Below are 17,427 nucleotides of genomic sequence, written 5' to 3'. Positions count from 1 at the left end.
ATGATCAGTTTATAAAATCTGGTGCATGGTTAAGTTATAATTAATAAACTAATAGACTGGTTATAAGGTGTGCCTCCTTGTACAACCACAAAATTGAAGTAACACTTACTATGCATAAAAATTAATATAACACTGAAAGGGGCCATTCTGCATGATGAGTATTTGTAGTAGTAGTCAGTTGTTGCTATTATTTTTGTAGCCTACTTTTACTTGAGTAAATTCTAACTATAGACTTTCACTTGTAAAAAACCAAAACGATAACATGCTTCATTTTTAGGTTAAACACAAATATAAATAGCATATGATCCTGTATATTAAACTGAACTGTGTAAATACAAGGGTGTCAGAACATAGCACATGTTTATGAGGACGTTGCTGCCACCTGGCGGTCAAAAAGCTAAAAGGGAAAATACGGTGTATTTCTATTGGCTGATGAAATGTGACGCAACGTGGACAAACAAGGAAATGGCACCAACGTAATTGTCGCTTTTGTTTTCGATTTATGTGACCAAATTGCACATGAGTCAGAGTTTAACCAGGTAAGTTTTGCCCACTTATCGGTCTTTATGTCATTATTCCTCAAAAACACATGACGTACTTCGACACTGACAGTTAATACGTGTACAGTAGTTTACTCTGACTTGTGCTGACTTTATATATTCCTGTCATAGATCCAGATATGAGTGACCTTCCTGTAAACCCGCTGGTTTTGATTGGTGTCGGGTCCAGCTTCGCCTTCTCTGGCCTTTTCTATCATTTATACCAAGAAAAGAAGAAAGAGTTGAAACAGCTGAAGGTAAGTACATCATCGTCTGAGCCTGGTGAAGTGTTAACACAGCTTAAGTTTTGAAACAATTAAAAATGCTCATCTGAAAGCTTTTTATTTTAATTTTAGGAAATACCCATTTTCAGGCCAGACCAACATTTGGTGAGAGTCCTGAGAGCATCTCCACATAGGCGGCTTCAGTATGTTGCTGTAGAAGGTACAGACATGTCTAGAATTCATAAATTTGTAGGTGCGGTTTTGAATGGGGTCAGTCATGGTGATATTTTTAAGAGGAATTACAGTTTCTCTCATGTCTGTTTCAAGGTATGGTCCAGGCAGATGGGGAGCCTCTGGCCAGCCAGTTTGTTCCAAGATGCTTTGGCGTGATCCAGAAGATAGCAGTGGAGGAGCAGTGGAAATACTGGAACTCCCTCAGCCGCACATGGTACATCAGACAACAGAACAAAACAAAGAAATGTCTCTTAATTAATTAATCTTGTAGCCTGTTTGTAAGAGTTTGATTACTTTTCCAGGAACTCTCGGACAATTAACACAAAAGAAACCAACAACGCAGTGCCTTTCAGTCTGGTCAGCCCCGGAGCCTACATCAATGACTTGTATGTGAAGGTTCAAAACCCTCTGGACGCCTCTGGCTGGTACCTGGAGAGGGTTTATCACAAAGTGAGACGTGCTGAGGAGGGCTTGGCGAACGTGATGTTGCAGGGCCTCAGCGGGGAGAGACCTGTGTCGATGGAGCAGAGCGAGGAGCTGCTGCGAGTGGGGAGCACCCTGACTGGTTTTGGGGAGGTGGTGCTGGAGGGGGGCCAAGTGATGAGGCTGCAGGCCCCACAGGACGGCCGCAAGTTCATCCTGGTACCCACTGACCACAGGAGCTTCTTGGATGGACATGAGAGTACAGCCAGCATGTGGAAGACGCTGACAGCTGTTACCGGCATCACAGGGGCTTCTCTTCTAGCCAAGGTGATTTATGGCTTGGTGGAAAAACGGGATGACAAATCAAAGTAGGCTCAAAGAGGTGAATACTGCTGGGATAATGGCTTACAAAGCCGCACACTGGTCTGGTCACTGGATGTCCCAATACTGCTTCGGGTGTTTTACCTTAGAAATCATATCACCATCCTGATGCTAGGATAACTCAGTAGCACTAACAAGTATTTTCGTGTCATGTTGCAAGGTGACGCAAAGCCTTAGCTGTAGAGGCCGCAAGGGGAAAAACAAATGGATTAAACAAATTAGATAAATAGAAAGAATAACACTGTTTTAGAAACCACATTTACAAACAAGAACAGCACCCAGTAGAGTGAATAACTCCGATAATGCCCAGCAGGCCCCTTTACTTCAGTCAAAGCTTAATTTTTAATGGATCAAATTTTATCATCCCTGCATTATTACTTGAGAAATTAAATGAAAATATTGAAAAATGCCTCACAATGTTAGAGAAAGGGAGAATAAAAATCCTGGCTTCGTCCCTTTATCCAGATTTACAAACTAATGGAAAGGGGCAAAAACATATCCTCCTTGGCAGAGGTAAGAGAGAGAAAACAAATGGACAAAACAGAAAAAACAACTTTTCTGAAAACACAACAATAAACTGAAAACACATCACCATTTCAGAGAACACATGAACGAAACTATAGAGGCAGCGACAATAATTCTTGTTTATAATTAAACAGAACTGTTGTGTTATCCAGTGCTGTTGTTTTGCCAGACTGGGCCACTGCACTTAACTGACCACTTAAAAGTTTCTCACCACTTGTCAAAATTGGAATATTTTGTTTCTCTATACACCCAAATCCTACAGCTGATGAGACAAGCATAGGCTGAGTGTGGCTGTTTAGTCTGATCAAGACTACATTTAGAATCGGGGTAAATGGAGTCTTGCTACAATTATAATTTCCATGTGACAAGTACACATATGGCAGTAACCTGATCATGTGCCCTGAATTTCTTCTGCAGTCATAATGTAATAAGGATGAAACATCTCAGAGGAACATGCTTTTAATGCAGGATATGTCTGTTTATGACTGATTAACTGTAGAATTCCAAAACTGTATGCTACTTTATTAAGGGAACTTTTTTTTTTCCTGTAATGACATGTATTTTTTATAATTTAAAATCAGTTTAAGGGGTTATGTGGTCTCAAAATCAATATTTTACTTGGGTTCTCAACTGTGAACCTGATAAAAGAATGACGTTCATCACTGTCAGTCTAAGTGTTCAGTCGTGTCAAGACAGGATGCAATTAAAGTCAAATTTGAAAGTGACTTGTATGAATGAAGCAGATAATCTTCTACCTCCTAGATGATTATGTTTTTACTGTATTGATTTTTGACCTGCAGTCAGGTTCAGTTTGTGAGAAAGGGAGCGCTAAAAACTGTTGTACGGGTTATGGGTTTAGTTTTATTGTGCTTCACTTAAAAACCTTGTAGCAACAGAAGACATTCTATGTCGTTGACAATAAAGAGATGGATTATACTTCAACATATTTCCAAGTGGTCCGAGGGTCTTTCTTCTTTATTTGAATATAGACATTCATAGCACACAGCCCTTACATCACGTGGCACTATGTGATAAAATGTATGTTAGCTTGAACTGTACAGAGAAGGTCCTGACGGAAGCTGCTGTCGAGGGTAAAACCAACTGCCTGAATCCCTTTATTCACACAACAGTTTTCAAGTTTTACAGAGTCATCTTTGTCCCTTCTGAAGTGCTCCTCATTATTCCCCTTCCTCCTCTGAAGACTCCTCAGCCTCCTCCAACCACTGGATGAACTTCTGAAGCTGTTGGAGGAAAACATACATCAGAAATGGGGTGCATCACTGCACACCAAATAGACAACATCACAAGGCTGACTTCAACCTATCAGTGCATAACACGCAAGGCAGACGTAGCAAGACGAAACAACGTAAAAGATGTAACAAAGTGGAAACAGGGAGACTCAAATTGGGAGAAAAGGCGTGTGGTGAAAAATGCTCAGGTTCAGTTCGGTTTGCACAGAAATGGCCAGGAGAAACATCTTTGAGAGGGATACTTTACACTTTGGGTACTTTATTACTTTTACCTGAGTAAAGAAGTTGAATGAGAACGTCTATTTTCACCACTAAGTAAAATGCGTGTACCTCTGCCACCTCTGAGAACAGGGTTGGGAGAAATCCAGCATGACAGGTGCCCGTGGACAGGTGAGAAGTGATAAGTTACAATGAATTTCAAGGAACTGATAGGTATACATAAAGTGAAATATTCAAGTTAATTGAGACATGTTTACATTTCAGAAATCACAAATTTGGACGTGATGTAATTTATTCAAATGTAAATATGTGAATAAAGGGGGTTTCATGGATTTTGTCAAATAAACAGCAGGACACGCTGCTGCAAACAGGTCAGCGTAAACTGAACGTACTCTTCTTTGCAAACAATATAATAGTTCATACCAATCTCTATTTTACTACAAAAGTGTTAAAATATTGTTCCCTTTGCTATTTAGACATTGTGGAAAAACTTAATATTCACTGAAAAAAAACTTTTGTTTAAAACTGATTTGCTTCTTTTTATTTTTCATTAAAAAATCTGGTTTCTACATGCATATTTTGTCTTTAATAGTGGGAGGCTTTGGTAAAAAAACTCAACTATTTATAGTAATATCCAGCCACAGCAGTGACTTTTTATAATTTTTTGTAAAATTCTACTTCAACCTATCATCCTCTACATTATCTTAAAATCAGTATTAATGCATATTATTCATTATGTAAAGAACTTTACATTAGCAATTAGGGGTGTCATGATTTAGATTCTAAATCGATCGAAATGAGATTTCAATTTCGATTATCGAAATCAAAAGCAGGATCGGCGATTCTACTGGTCCATTTTTTTCTCTCTACCCTGCCTACTTGTGCACATCTGAAGATGTTGGGTTTATTGTCTTTTTCTGAGATCTTTATTGATTTGATTGGAAAGAGGGTTTACACTGGACAAATGTGAGAAAAACTGAATTTCTGTCTGATGTTGTTCATTGTTGAGAGTGGTATTTTTTTGTTAAACTCTGAAATCTATATTTCTTGCCTAGCCCTAACCTGCAAAAAGCCACCAACACACCCCTATCTTCTTAAAGAAGAATTTGAAAATGTAAATAACAGTCAGGGCATTAAACCAGTGATCTGTTGATCTTTACTATTCCAGATGCAAAAGACAAACGATGGCAGAGCCGTCAGTGCTGAAAACATTTTTAAAATAAAAAAAATCAAATTGAATTGAGACCTCAAAAGTGAAAGTCCAATTGAATTGTGGATTTGGGGAATCATGACACCCCTATTAGCAATAGTGCCTCAGTGGAAGTTGCTACATAAATAAACTAATAATAAGTAACACATAATAAATAACACTCTCCTGGTCCTTTACACTAACTCAATGCCATTTATACTCAAAGGTTTCACTTCTGTTGTACTGGCACTTGTGAAATTCAGTCATAAAGCCTTGTGCTCTGTACGTACCCCCTGGTTCTTTCTGAGCTGTCTGCTCTTGTCGGTTGTTGCTCCCTGGGAGAACCAGCGCAGGATCATCTCCTCCTCAAGGATCTCCAGCTGGTACATGTTCATCAGGACCTGGATAGAAAAACCCCATGTTCTTTTCTTGTTCTTTAGTTCAACCTTTATAATAGTCAGCAGACTACTGAGTGTACATGGTGGTGACCCTGACCTTGACCATGGCAGGCCAGTGACTGTCCTGCTCCAGGAAGTGTTCCTCAAAGGCAGAGAGACAATCTTGATGGTCCTGTGCTCTCTTCACGTAGTTCTTAAACACCGGCGCCCATTTCTTCAGTAACTGAGAGGAGGACAAACACAAAAGTGAAAACATGCATGAGGATATTTATTTTTGTCATGTCTACACTTATATAAATAAAATTGTGCTGTATAAAAATAATATTTACAGGTAGGAGCAGAGCAACGTATTGCGCTGGGGTAAGCTGTGGGCCCTGCTGCGTGAAAGGATACTCCAGCACCACTCCGGTTAAAATCTGAATCACCTCCTTCATTGTGATATTGTAGGCGTACCTATATAGAGAGAGAGTGTGTAAAACTGGATGTGTCTTTTTGAAAAAGAAAAGGAAATTTTTAAATTCCTCCTTACTTGAGAGAGTTGATCTCAAGTACAAGATTGTCAAAGCCGATGTTTTCCTCCAAACCTCTCTGCAGAGTCCCCAGCACCTCCATCTGGAATACTACACATGAACGCACCAACGAACAAGAGTCAGGAAAGGAAGACGTACATAACTTTATGCATTTATATTCTATTTAATCCTGTTATTTTCTCACCTTTGACATCGTCTGTCTCAGGCGAGGGAATCACTGGATCGTCAGGATCATCAGGCTCGCTGTCCTCACTTTCACTGTCAATGTCAGGGTTCAAAACCAAACCTGTTACCCAAGAAAAAAAGTCAGGCTGCGGGGACACAGACTCCAGCATCATGGGAAATGCCAGTTTTTACGGACTCTATGATAAACTAAACTAGCCAGCCGAGCTGCTGTCCTACCCCAGAGACACTGCGACAGCTCTTCATCCTCTGTGTCATCCAGACTGTTGGCCTTCCAGATGTAGCCCTTTCCCTCTGCTCCAACCTCTGCTGGGTTAAAAGCTGAAGGACAGAAGAAAACTCATCACCACGAATATTTTAAGCATTCTGGTCATTCAATGTATGCGTCAGGACACATTCAATACACACCTTTCAGTTTGGTTTTGTCTTTACTGTGACCAACCTCTGCATCGTCACTCAGGAATTCATCATCATCCTCATCCTCTTCTTCATCCGGATGGTGCATGGACACTACAGTGCCCTCGGGAAGAGAGACGTCTGGTCCAATCACCACCTAGAAAACAGTTCACAGAGAATTAAGTGACAGTCATAGATTTCACTAAATGTTTGCTACTTGCTTACTTTGCTCATAATGAACTGATGGAGAATCATCATAGCACACAGAACGTGAAGTAAATTAATTACTGTAATGAGCTGGTTCATCATTAAAGTAGAAGTGCTGAAAACAGTTCAGCTGGTAATTTAAGAGTATTCACTGAAAACTGTTGACCTATCATTAAAGCAACACTATGTAACTTTTTTGACCTGAAAAAAAAACAGCTTCAAAATCATGTTGATGGTACAGTGTCTTACAACTGGGTTAATGGTGTCTTTGTCACAGCTACTCCGCCCCCCTATAACTTGTTCCTGCATTATGTAACTTCAGTGAGAGGGTAGGATCACAGCGTTACCTACATGTTTACTTCAACATATACGTTTTCAACACATAACATTGTCATGACAATGAGTTTTGTTTGTAGTTAGCACCTACAAGCAGATCTGCAAACTCACAATTCAGCTCTTAACTAGTCACAATCGATAAATGATAATACATATTGCTTACATTATAAGCCAGGACGCACTGTTTATTCAGCGTCACCCCTGTTTTGACCTCAACTTTGTCACAGACGACAGACTGGCTGATCACCACCTTGCTGGCAATGTGAACATTATTCCAGATGTAGGCATGGTCCAGATTTACATTGTCACCTGTTGCAATGATAAAAAAAAAGATGGTTGTCAACACCTCTGCTGTTACATACTTGTACATAATCTCCCACTCCACACACAAAAATTAGCACTTCTAGTCCTGGATGGTGCTGGTCAGGGAGCTCACCTATGGTGCATTTGTTACCGATGACACTGTTAGAAATGTAACAGTTTGCACCAATGCTGGTGTCGCAGCCAATGAGAACGTTCTCCTCCATCTGGCTGCCGTGGCCCAGACTGACTCCGGAGCCTCTGTAGACGTTGTGGCGAGAATATGTGCAGCTCCGTCCCTTCTGGTCAACAAAGTTCGCCTCAGGGGTGAGCGGGTAGACCCACCGCCGCACCAGGTCCGACGACACCGAATCATACATGAGAAGGTTGGACACTCGGACACCGTAGCCGTCCTTCGTGACATGCATGTGTATCTGGTTGCCCAGGATCTAAAGCGATATAAAATAAATTATGGCTTGCGAGGCACTGAATTGCATTTGTAGCATAAGATTCCACATTTCAATAAAAATAACTTGCTGTGTCGTACCTCTTCATTGACCAATATCCCTCTGACAAAGTCATTCCTAGTTTGGTAGTCAAAATTGTCAGTGAAGAGCTCAGCAACCTGAAAAATTAAGAAAATCTCATGTTACTTCAATCAGTAATAATGAGTTCAATAGCTTCTGTCTCTGTTTAGAAACAAACCTGTGGAGAGCAGATACTGATGTGACAGTCCAGGAGGTCGTGTCTGATTTCAAACTCATTGCTTCCGCTGTGGAAAATGTTCTGCGAAAAAAAACAGGAGCGACTGTCATTCATAAATCCAAAGCCAGAGTAAGGTAAAGATTGGTTATGAAGTGAAAGTCTCACCACAGGGAACTGTAGCCTCTTCAGCCCTTGTGTCTTGTGATAGTGTAATATCCGCTGGCTTTTACTGTCCATAGCAACAATGACATCATCTTCCTCACAGCGGGACTTATGACCTGGTGATGATTCCTTGAAGATCATCGTCATCACTGAGATGTTCTTGTCCATCTTTCGACGATGCCTAGGCAAAAATGACACACAGTCTTATAGTTACACAATCCATGATCACCCATACTGTCATTTCTCTTGTTTGTATAAAAAAAGATGTGGATTATATGTTACCTGTGTTCTTGCAGTGCCTGACTGATGTCAACATTGGATACCACGTCTCCGTAAACCAACACAAAGTCAGAGCGCACAAGAGACTTTGCATCGACATCCCTGAGCACATCCCCTAAGGAGCGGTACATCTCTGAGGTGATGATGTGGACTGTGTTTGGAGAGGTGGGTCGACACCACTTGGACTTCCTGTCAGACACAGTGACAGATCAATATCTTTCATTGAGACCAATGCTGCACAGTTGTGGATAATCACACAGTATTAGTTTAAACTCACAGCAAGTGTTCCTTTATTTTACTGGCCATCCAGCAGCAGAAGACAAATGTTTCCTGCACCCCGGTGGAAGTGAGGAACTCCAGGGTGTAGTCGATCATGGCAACATTACCCAGCGGCAGTAGAGCCTGTCAGCATTAGAAATGTGACAGATGACGAGAGTGAAGCAGTGTAAAGACTAATGCTGTAAATTTGAAATACGTCCTTAATCATTATTAAACATAGCAGCTAAAATTGGCTTAAACGTCACAAGTTTAGCTATTTAGAAATGGTTTCATCAGTGTCAGAGCAGCCCTGTCACTGTTTACAGCATGGACATTAGTTAGCATCCATTAGCGGTCCTGTTAGCTTAGCTCGCTGCTCACCCTCGGCTGGTCTTTGGTCACCGGGAAAAACCTCCGGTTGAAGCTGTCAGCGACTAAAACAGCCTGCAGCGGCTGCTCCTCTTCCTCCTGCTCACCCGCTCCTTTTCTACCTGAAAGTCCAGAGGTAGAGCGACTCTGTTTCCCCCCTTTACTAGCCATGTTTGTCTCCCAAGTGCTAACCAACTCTGTCGTCAGAAAATGCTACGGTGGCTGCGGTGGGACAATACTACTGTCGTGGTTGGAGTGAAGCGGCTGTTCGCGCGTAGGATCTTCACAGGGTTCAGAGTGCATCTGTTCACTTCGATTCCACTGGATTACTACATTATTTTTAATGTATATGACAATATTAATTTAAATGCTCAAATCAAAGATATGCATTTATTGAATCTAGAAACAGGGCCATAGCTATGGAAGACTGTATTTGCTAAATTAGAAACAAATAAAGAAATAAATACATACAAAATATGAATTAATGAATAAAATAGTAAATGTAGTAAAGTAAATGGAAAAGTAAATTAATAGGCTAGTTGAATTAATACAAAGGTAAATAAGTAGAGACAAATTAAAGTAGAAATTGTGCATTTAAAGGACTAATTATTTATTTATTGGGCTAATTTTTTATTTGTTTCTGATTTTGGCAGTTTCAGTTCAGGATCTGAGGTCAAGTCCAGTTCCACCCAACAGATACAAAAAATAGCCTCCTCATATTATATACAGAATACTAGATACTAAAATGTAAAGCTGAAATGTTGTCTACGAATCTAATTTTCCAACTTGAGGATAAAAACCTTTGCTGATAGCCTCACTTGCACTGACTGGAATAAAAATGTGGGGGAAAAAATACTTGAAATAGGCAATAACATCGACCCAGTGTTACGCTGGTGCATGGAAAAGTTGAAAATGACACGACAACCTACTTAAATGTTTTCATTGCATTAAATTTGTTATCAACCAAATTTGTGATGTATGGATTGAAAAATGAAAACATGGGAAGGGAATGGATTTCGACAATTTTACTTAGAAAACTATTCCAGATTCTTGGACCTACTGTATTGTGTGCAAATTAAAAACAACAATAGAAAAAGGTTTATGCCCATGTTAAAAAAATAATTATCTATATATCCTTGAGTAAACACACTGAAAAAATAATTAGGTGATGCTTTCTCTCTCCAGTCCCCAAAAGTCGCAATTATAATCCATGTATAAATATATAAATAAATAAAATACTACTGGACTCTGTGATATAAAGATACCTGAGGTTTACTTCAGTCTATACACAACTAATAACACAGGCTTTCTTATACAATATGAGTACATCACTCACCAGTCACACCTTGACTCTCTGGGACTGAATCGGCCCAACTTGATATTGCACAAACCATTCTACATTACTTTTTTTTTTTTTCAGAATTACTTTATTGTTGTCAGTTAGTGAACATCTGAACCAACATGTTAAACTTTAACAGAGACAAAAACATCCGGCTCCTGCCATCCAAAAGTTTAGACAAGAACCTTCATTCACTGTTCTGTAAAAGCGCAACAGTTTCTTCATTTTGTTTCCATCAACCTCAGATTGTAAAACATATTACACTGCCAAAAAAAGAACTATTGGTGGTGTTTGGTTATTTTCTTGGCATGCTCCAACACTGAGTCATAGCGCAGGGTTTTGGATGTCCAGGAAGCTGGAATTCCCTCGAGTCCAACCTGTGAGAATTAAAAAAGCACATTTTATAAATTATCAAACATATAATACTGGCTTACTATTAAATATAATACAAGTAAAATTAGCGCACAGTCATACCTGAGCCCCGAGACAGGCTCCGATGAAGGACCCTCTGCTACAGGTGCATCCCCCACAGCTCATGGTGTCTCTCACAGCCTGCTCATAGTGCTTGGCTGTCAGGACTCCATGCAGCGCTGCTTGGAACGCACCTGGCAAACCTGAAACAGAAGGTATGAAGGCATTTTAACTCGTTGGCTCAATATCAGTCGAATAAATGACAGCTGCCTGAGTTACATTTAGCACTCCATTGCTGAAATGTATTTAAAAGTGTGACTGATGGAAAAGGTTAAACTGAGCTCCGTGAGGATACCTCATGTGTTTGGAAACACAGTGGGGATCAGCTCCTTAGGAGTCTTTGATAAATTCTCCTTCACCTGATGAATGTGCCCTGAAATCAACGAGAAAATAAGGTAAACACAGAGTCACTCACATATAATCAACATGTCATAATTTAAAGTACATAATAATACACACATTGTTGCATGTTACTTTATCTTTTTATTGAGGAGTCTAGAAACGGATTGATTGTATTGATGTAAACTTGCATGAAAAGGGGGAGTGTAGACCCTTTCATCACATGACTCAGTCCCATGACTTTTGTGCAGTGAAGCAACAATTCTGCAGGTCTCACATACCAATGACTGCTTTGTCCAGCTCCTGGGGCTGCTTTCTGTTCGGGTCTCTGAGCTGATCGAGCACCGAGTCCAAGGCTTTTGGATCAGGACCATTCAGGATGAAATGCTCCAGGAACCTAGAAAAGAAGTCAATGTACAATCCATTATATATTACATACTTCTTTTAATTGAAGGATTGACTGCAGCTTTTCTATTTGGTTGCTGGAATTTCCAACTTAATGAAATGGAAGTGTATTAAACTGTCAGCAAAAGCCATTATTATGAACCGTCATAATATATTTCACAATGGCTATACTGGTATATTTGTATATTAAGTACTTTGGGGGTATTTGTTGTCTTTATCCTGATTGCAGAAATTTGAGTGGTAAGAAGAAATGAGGGGAGAGAGAGAAGGCATGACATTGTGACTTCATATATCAATATATCACCATATTTTAAATACAGACATGACAAATAGGTTCTAAAACTATGTATACTGTCCTTCAACAGTGTTTTTCTTATTCCACCATCACATATGTAGTCTTTTGTGTCTGTATTCGGAAACATACTGACCTTGCGGCTGCCAGAGTCTCCGCCACACATGCATCATTGTTCTGTGTGACACGAACTGCCTGCTCGACCTTTTCCAGCATGTCAGGCTTTCCTGCATAAAACGCCACAATAGGAGCCATTTTGGCTATTCCATCAATCTGACAGTCGTTCTCACAGCCTGCGGCAAACACACACACACACACACACACACACATTAGTTAGAGCTGTTTCTCTAAGATACGTCTCAGTTTTGTGATGACTGCACTGCAGGTTTACCTGTCTCCTCTTTGCCTGCATCTACATTCTTCAGGAAGCTCTTCAAACTTGCTTGTCTCCATGGTCCCTCGATGGGCAGCTGAGGTCTTGGCCCTGGTGTACAGAACATCGTCAGTATTCCCACCTTACTAAATAAAAAGGAGGTGAATTTATTCTTCAGCAACAACATAAAGGATGGATAGTTTCCCTACCTCCTTTCTCTCTGTAAGGATCGTTTACAGGTGTGTCATACTCTGATCCAGGCCCAAAGAATTTCAGTGTGCGCTGCTTCAGATCTTCAACATTTAGACCTGGTCAAACAGGTAAACAGGCAAACACAGTTTATTATATAATATTATTAGTTTAATATTACAGAACGTATTGGCACCCTTTATGTATGTGAGCCAAGTTGTTAATGAGATATAAACCACCATCTTACATCCCCACCAGACACGAGTACCAGCCTAAAAAGGCCTGACTTTTTTTAAAATTCAGTTTATTTGTTCATTAATGAGTTCCTTTAACTCATTTCTTATGTGAGGATCTAATGTTGGGATAATTCAGGTGTGGTGAGGATTGGTTTGCGACATGTCCAGAACAGTTGTGGAGCTCATCACTGTCTGGAAGTGTCACATGTCTAATTATAGTGTCAACAATGACAGGAAGGGTACACTTGATAACATGAAGAAACAAACTTACCTCCACACTCGGACAGGGACTCCAGCAGGACAAACGCCTGGTCTCCGTAGCAGCTCTGCTGGCCCGTCTGCCTCCTGTAGAAAGGGTTGGCCGACTCAGGGCGGAACTCTGGGTTTGGATCCTGAGCCAGGATCCCCTGCAGCTTCTGGAGGTCGTACACCCAGTGGAGGGGCTGTGCTGTGAGGGACAAATCATCAAGTCGATTTAATCCTCATCAGAAGCAAAATTAAATAGCTAGATGAGAAGTTAAAGTGCTATAACAGGCAACACCAATGGTAGTGTCTTTAAAGAAAACAATAGAAACCCTTTTGATGGTTTTATTAGCATTTTAACAGGTGTGAGGAAAATGAATCAAATGTTTACCTTCAGGCCTTTTACTGACTGCATAAGATACAACACAACACTACTGTATGAGAGACTTCTAATATTATTACCTGCTGCATCTGCAACGGCTGACCCTGCGATGGCTCCCATCGCTCTGTTGGCCAGAGCTGAAGCCATCTGTAAAAACATCCAGTATTCAGTATTATTGGAATTTAGGCAAGTAGTTATCATTACTAAGTTGTTATTGTTATTATTGTAAGTAAAGCTAAACTGTTACAATCAATTCCCCATTAAGGTCAAATTTTATAATACTCACAATCTGCAGCTGATCTCTGATTGATTACATTGTTTACTCAATATGTTTGTCTTTTGGGCTGAACAAGACATTTGCAGAAGAATTTTTCATGAGTCTATGACGGCTTATACACTAAATACATCATCGATCAATAGAATGATTAATCAATAGATTCATGGATCATAACAAAATTGTTAGTTGTCCAGCCTTGTTTGTAATGGTTACAGTGTATCTCTCTAACATTACGACACAGGTATCATAAAGTGAACTGCTTCACTTCCTCATCATGTGAACTAATGATGGCAGGGGGAGTTTGATTTGAGCAGCATTGGAATATTTGCCCTTTATTATCTAACCGGCTGTATTCAACTTGAACATATTAAACAGATTAATAAGAGCTTAATTTAAAGTGTATTTCAACAGCGGTATACACTGTCAGTACTGTACGACTCTAATGCAGCAATATTTATATCTGTATTACACCGATGAAGTATCTAAGACTATAACAGGACCTAGCTTGAGTAGCAGTCGAGGAGATAGCAGCAGCTACTTTAAAACAATGTCGACTGCTAGCTAACGTAAGCTAACGTAAGCTAGCAACTCGGGATAAACTAGGCTTACCTTGAACACAGTTTTGTGTATAAATGCGAAATAATAAGTCCAGGTCGTAGTGTAATGTGCGTCAACCCTCTCCTACTCCTGTAGGCGGACAATTTCAATTGTACAACATGTTATGAAATGTTTTAGCACTTTAGCACCGCCCACAGGGAAGCGACGACACCGCCCTCCTCCAAACACACACACAAACACACACACACACACACCTGGTACCATACCGTTGTGGCACGCATTACAATAAAGTTGTGTTGATGAGGTCATTTTCATAAGGCACACGTATAAAATACCCAAAACACTGACAAGTTGACATTGAAACAAATAAAAACGTGCTAGTGATTAGATCTGATGAGTGTAATTAAGGCCTATCAAACCCCAACATTCAACTGTCAAACGTCCATTAAAATTTCGAAAAGCTGGCAGCAAGCTGATAACATCAGTCACAGCTGGGAGGTCCTGGTTCAGGAGTTCAGTCACAGTTTAGTTTTAACCAGAGAGCACCCCCTGCTGACCAGAAATGGAAGTTGCTCTGTGGACAAACAATCACACACAGTCTCTGCACTCACTGTATAATACAAATGACCTCTAAAGAAAATAGGACCAAATTTGATTTCTCAATTAAAACATGTTAGACTAAAGTGGGCATGCTCAGAGAGCCTAAGAGCACCAGAAGAAGGTAATTTAAATATCATTAAAGAAAAAGGTCCTCCAACAATGTAGAATCTAGATCATTGCAGCATTCTCCTAAACAGCTGAAGAAGCTGGGGACTTGTTTTCAAATAAAACAAAAACATGCGAGATAAAACATAAAATGGCTCCAGAAATGTTGTGTGGACTACAGAACTTCACCTGACTTTCCATCGGCATGAGGTTGAGTAGATAAAGACTTGAGTTTCATTTTTAGTTGAACTTATCCTTTAAGCTGTATTCCTACAAGTCATCTAAAAAGGTTCAAACTCCACTCTAGAGGTGTTTTCCCAGCAGACATTTTAACTTCTCATACATGCTCTGTTCTGTTCAAGTGTCCCAGTAACCATTCTTCATTATCTATTATTAATCACACCGTTGCTTTTCCTACTGTTACATGTAAAAATGTCTTCTGTGAAAAGGGCCTATATAATGACTTCAACTCAGTTCACTTCGTCTATGCTTAGTCAGCAAAAGTTGATTCACCCTCCCTTTAAAGTGTCTGTTCTCTTCATTAACTTTTTAAGAAGATAATTAAGACCAAGAAGTAAATGTTTGATGACTTGAGAAGATGAACATTAGAACAGAAACAAATTTACAAAATAGGTATGTGTTTTTAAAAAAAACCCTGCATAAACAACAATAACAGTTGGAGCCTCTCTGTTCTGTGCATGTAAGGTCAAATCCACAGTGAGCGACTAATGTCTGCATTGCACCTACCTCATTCATTGACGCCACAGCAGGCTTTTCCACTCATGATCAAAGTTAAATCACCTGCTGTGACATCACTGAGTGGGATGTGGCCAAAAATGTGACATGCTTGAAAGTTTCAGCTGAGTAGATTTACAGTTAGAAGGTCCAGTGTGTAAGATTTAAGGGTTTCCATTGGCAGAAATGGAATATAATATTCAGAATGACATTTTATTTAGTGTATAATCACCTGAAACTGAGCACCGTGGTGTTTTGGTGGTTTAGAATGACACTATGACATATTTATACAGAGGCAGTCTGTCCTCCTGCATGGATCCAAGTTCCTACTTCTTGTGTCAGGATGCAACACATTTAATGTCTTATTTTTTTTTGGTTAAGCCAGACGTGTATGAATGGACTGAAATATTTTCTCATTTATGAATAAATTCCTCCATCAATGGTTATGGAAGCTGTAACGTGAGATGTAAAAGCAGACCCCATTTCATCAGGGGTGCCCAAACCTTTTCCTTTGGAGGGCCAAAACTCAAACTTAATGGTGGGCCACGGGCCAAAAGCAAATGTTTATTGTATTTTAATGCTGTGATGCAAGAATCAGAACTCAAATATGAAATTCCAGTTGACTGACTTCCTGTGCAAAGTGTCACATCGTTAATTATTTTATGAAAAATAATTGATAATTATGGATCCTACATATTTAAAGAGCAGTTTTACCTCATAAAAATTAAATGGCATAAACAGTGATTTATATCATAGTTTAAAATATATATATATTTCTTTACATTGGAAACATCTGGGCGGGCTAAAACAAACCTTATGGAGAGCCAAATTTGGGCCACGGGCCCCACTTTGGGCAGCCCTGTCTACAGTTTCTCATATTATCCACTTATATGTTTACAGTGACAGTAAGTCACAGTTTAGTTTTATTTTTCATAGTCACTGACACCACACACAACTGCATAACCCCCCTCATCATCACTAACACACACAGTGTTCCCGCTTTAATACTGTAGGCTACATGTCCTGCTACAGAATGAGGGGTGTGTTGTGACTTGTGTACGTGTGAGTGGGGTCAACAGGAGTATTAGGATACCATGTAGACTGTATTTATTTATAGCTTACCTCTTCCCTTTCAAATTGTAAAGTAATATCACATGTGATCATCTCAGGCGTACATGCACACACTGCACAGGACACACGTATACTGTATACACAGATGGGTCAGACTCGAAAATAATTTTAAAAAATTGCCTCACCCCCCGCCCACCCCTTCTGTTAAACTCTATGTTTCACTTTCTTCTTGAGTCAGGGCTAAGTGACACCTATGCACCCAATCCTCAGCAGGTGCACCACCCTCTCCTCTCCTCGCCTCTCTCAATGTCCCTGAGTGACCCAGTGCCACATTCTAGCGCTGCGCCGGTGCCAGCAGCAGCAAATTAGACACCGGCACCCCCTCCTGATATGTACTTCTCTGTCCTACATCCATTATTTTTAGCTGGGATCCAAGCCTCCATCTACACTTAATATGGGAAAAGAGTTGCCACATATTCGCAGCCACCTCTAAATTCATCATATCACTCTTTCTTCTTCTGGCGCAAAGCATACAGGCTCAACACACACAGACACATACACAGACACACACACACACACACACCCTCCTTCCTTGTCCCTCCACCTCCATCATTGTCTTCTTCTGGATGAAGAATAAGAGCATGTTGGTCGTCATCTCCTCTCTCCACCCACTTTGACAGGTCTGCAACACACACTCAAGCACAC

General features: G+C 40.1%; 3 protein-coding genes across 4 annotated transcripts; 1 reads left to right on the top strand and 2 right to left on the bottom strand.

Annotated features, from left to right (window-relative positions):
• Window positions 1-460: 460 nt before the first annotated feature.
• On the top strand, window positions 461-3,272 carry mul3 (mitochondrial E3 ubiquitin protein ligase 3). Its single transcript, XM_073490948.1, has 5 exons — window positions 461-539; window positions 672-796; window positions 896-983; window positions 1,091-1,211; window positions 1,300-3,272. The coding sequence occupies exons 2-5, from the start codon at window positions 680-682 to the stop codon at window positions 1,790-1,792; spliced, it is 819 nt and encodes a 272-aa protein (XP_073347049.1). The 5' UTR covers window positions 461-539; window positions 672-679; the 3' UTR covers window positions 1,793-3,272.
• Window positions 3,273-9,318, bottom strand: eif2b5 (eukaryotic translation initiation factor 2B, subunit 5 epsilon). Its single transcript, XM_073490947.1, has 16 exons — window positions 9,120-9,318; window positions 8,758-8,882; window positions 8,484-8,669; window positions 8,205-8,382; window positions 8,040-8,120; window positions 7,882-7,959; window positions 7,471-7,783; window positions 7,198-7,343; window positions 6,504-6,648; window positions 6,315-6,416; window positions 6,097-6,198; window positions 5,912-6,002; window positions 5,712-5,835; window positions 5,480-5,605; window positions 5,275-5,385; window positions 3,273-3,567 (listed from the first exon to the last, which is right to left on the bottom strand). The coding sequence occupies exons 1-16, from the start codon at window positions 9,276-9,278 to the stop codon at window positions 3,505-3,507; spliced, it is 2,130 nt and encodes a 709-aa protein (XP_073347048.1). The 5' UTR covers window positions 9,279-9,318; the 3' UTR covers window positions 3,273-3,504.
• Window positions 9,319-10,511: 1,193 nt separating this feature from the next.
• Window positions 10,512-15,684, bottom strand: LOC141017415 (crystallin J1A-like). Of its 2 annotated transcripts, none has more exons than XM_073492129.1 (10): window positions 15,664-15,684; window positions 13,457-13,523; window positions 13,023-13,199; window positions 12,536-12,634; window positions 12,345-12,437; window positions 12,090-12,246; window positions 11,538-11,653; window positions 11,213-11,290; window positions 10,921-11,060; window positions 10,512-10,823 (listed from the first exon to the last, which is right to left on the bottom strand). In XM_073492129.1, exons 1-10 carry the CDS (start codon window positions 15,670-15,672, stop codon window positions 10,725-10,727), a joined length of 1,035 nt encoding a protein of 344 aa, XP_073348230.1. In that variant the 5' UTR covers window positions 15,673-15,684; the 3' UTR covers window positions 10,512-10,724. The 2 variants fall into 2 exon arrangements, with proteins under 2 accessions (XP_073348230.1, XP_073348231.1); XM_073492130.1 differs by lacking the exon at window positions 15,664-15,684 and adding an exon at window positions 14,263-14,342.
• Window positions 15,685-17,427: the final 1,743 nt, after the last annotated feature.

The sequence above is a fragment of the Pagrus major genome, chromosome 21, assembly GCF_040436345.1.
Source record: "Pagrus major chromosome 21, Pma_NU_1.0".
Taxonomy (NCBI): Eukaryota; Metazoa; Chordata; class Actinopteri; order Spariformes; family Sparidae; genus Pagrus; species Pagrus major.
Note: the sequence above shows the minus strand (reverse complement) of the source record. Positions and strands in the feature narration are given on the sequence as shown.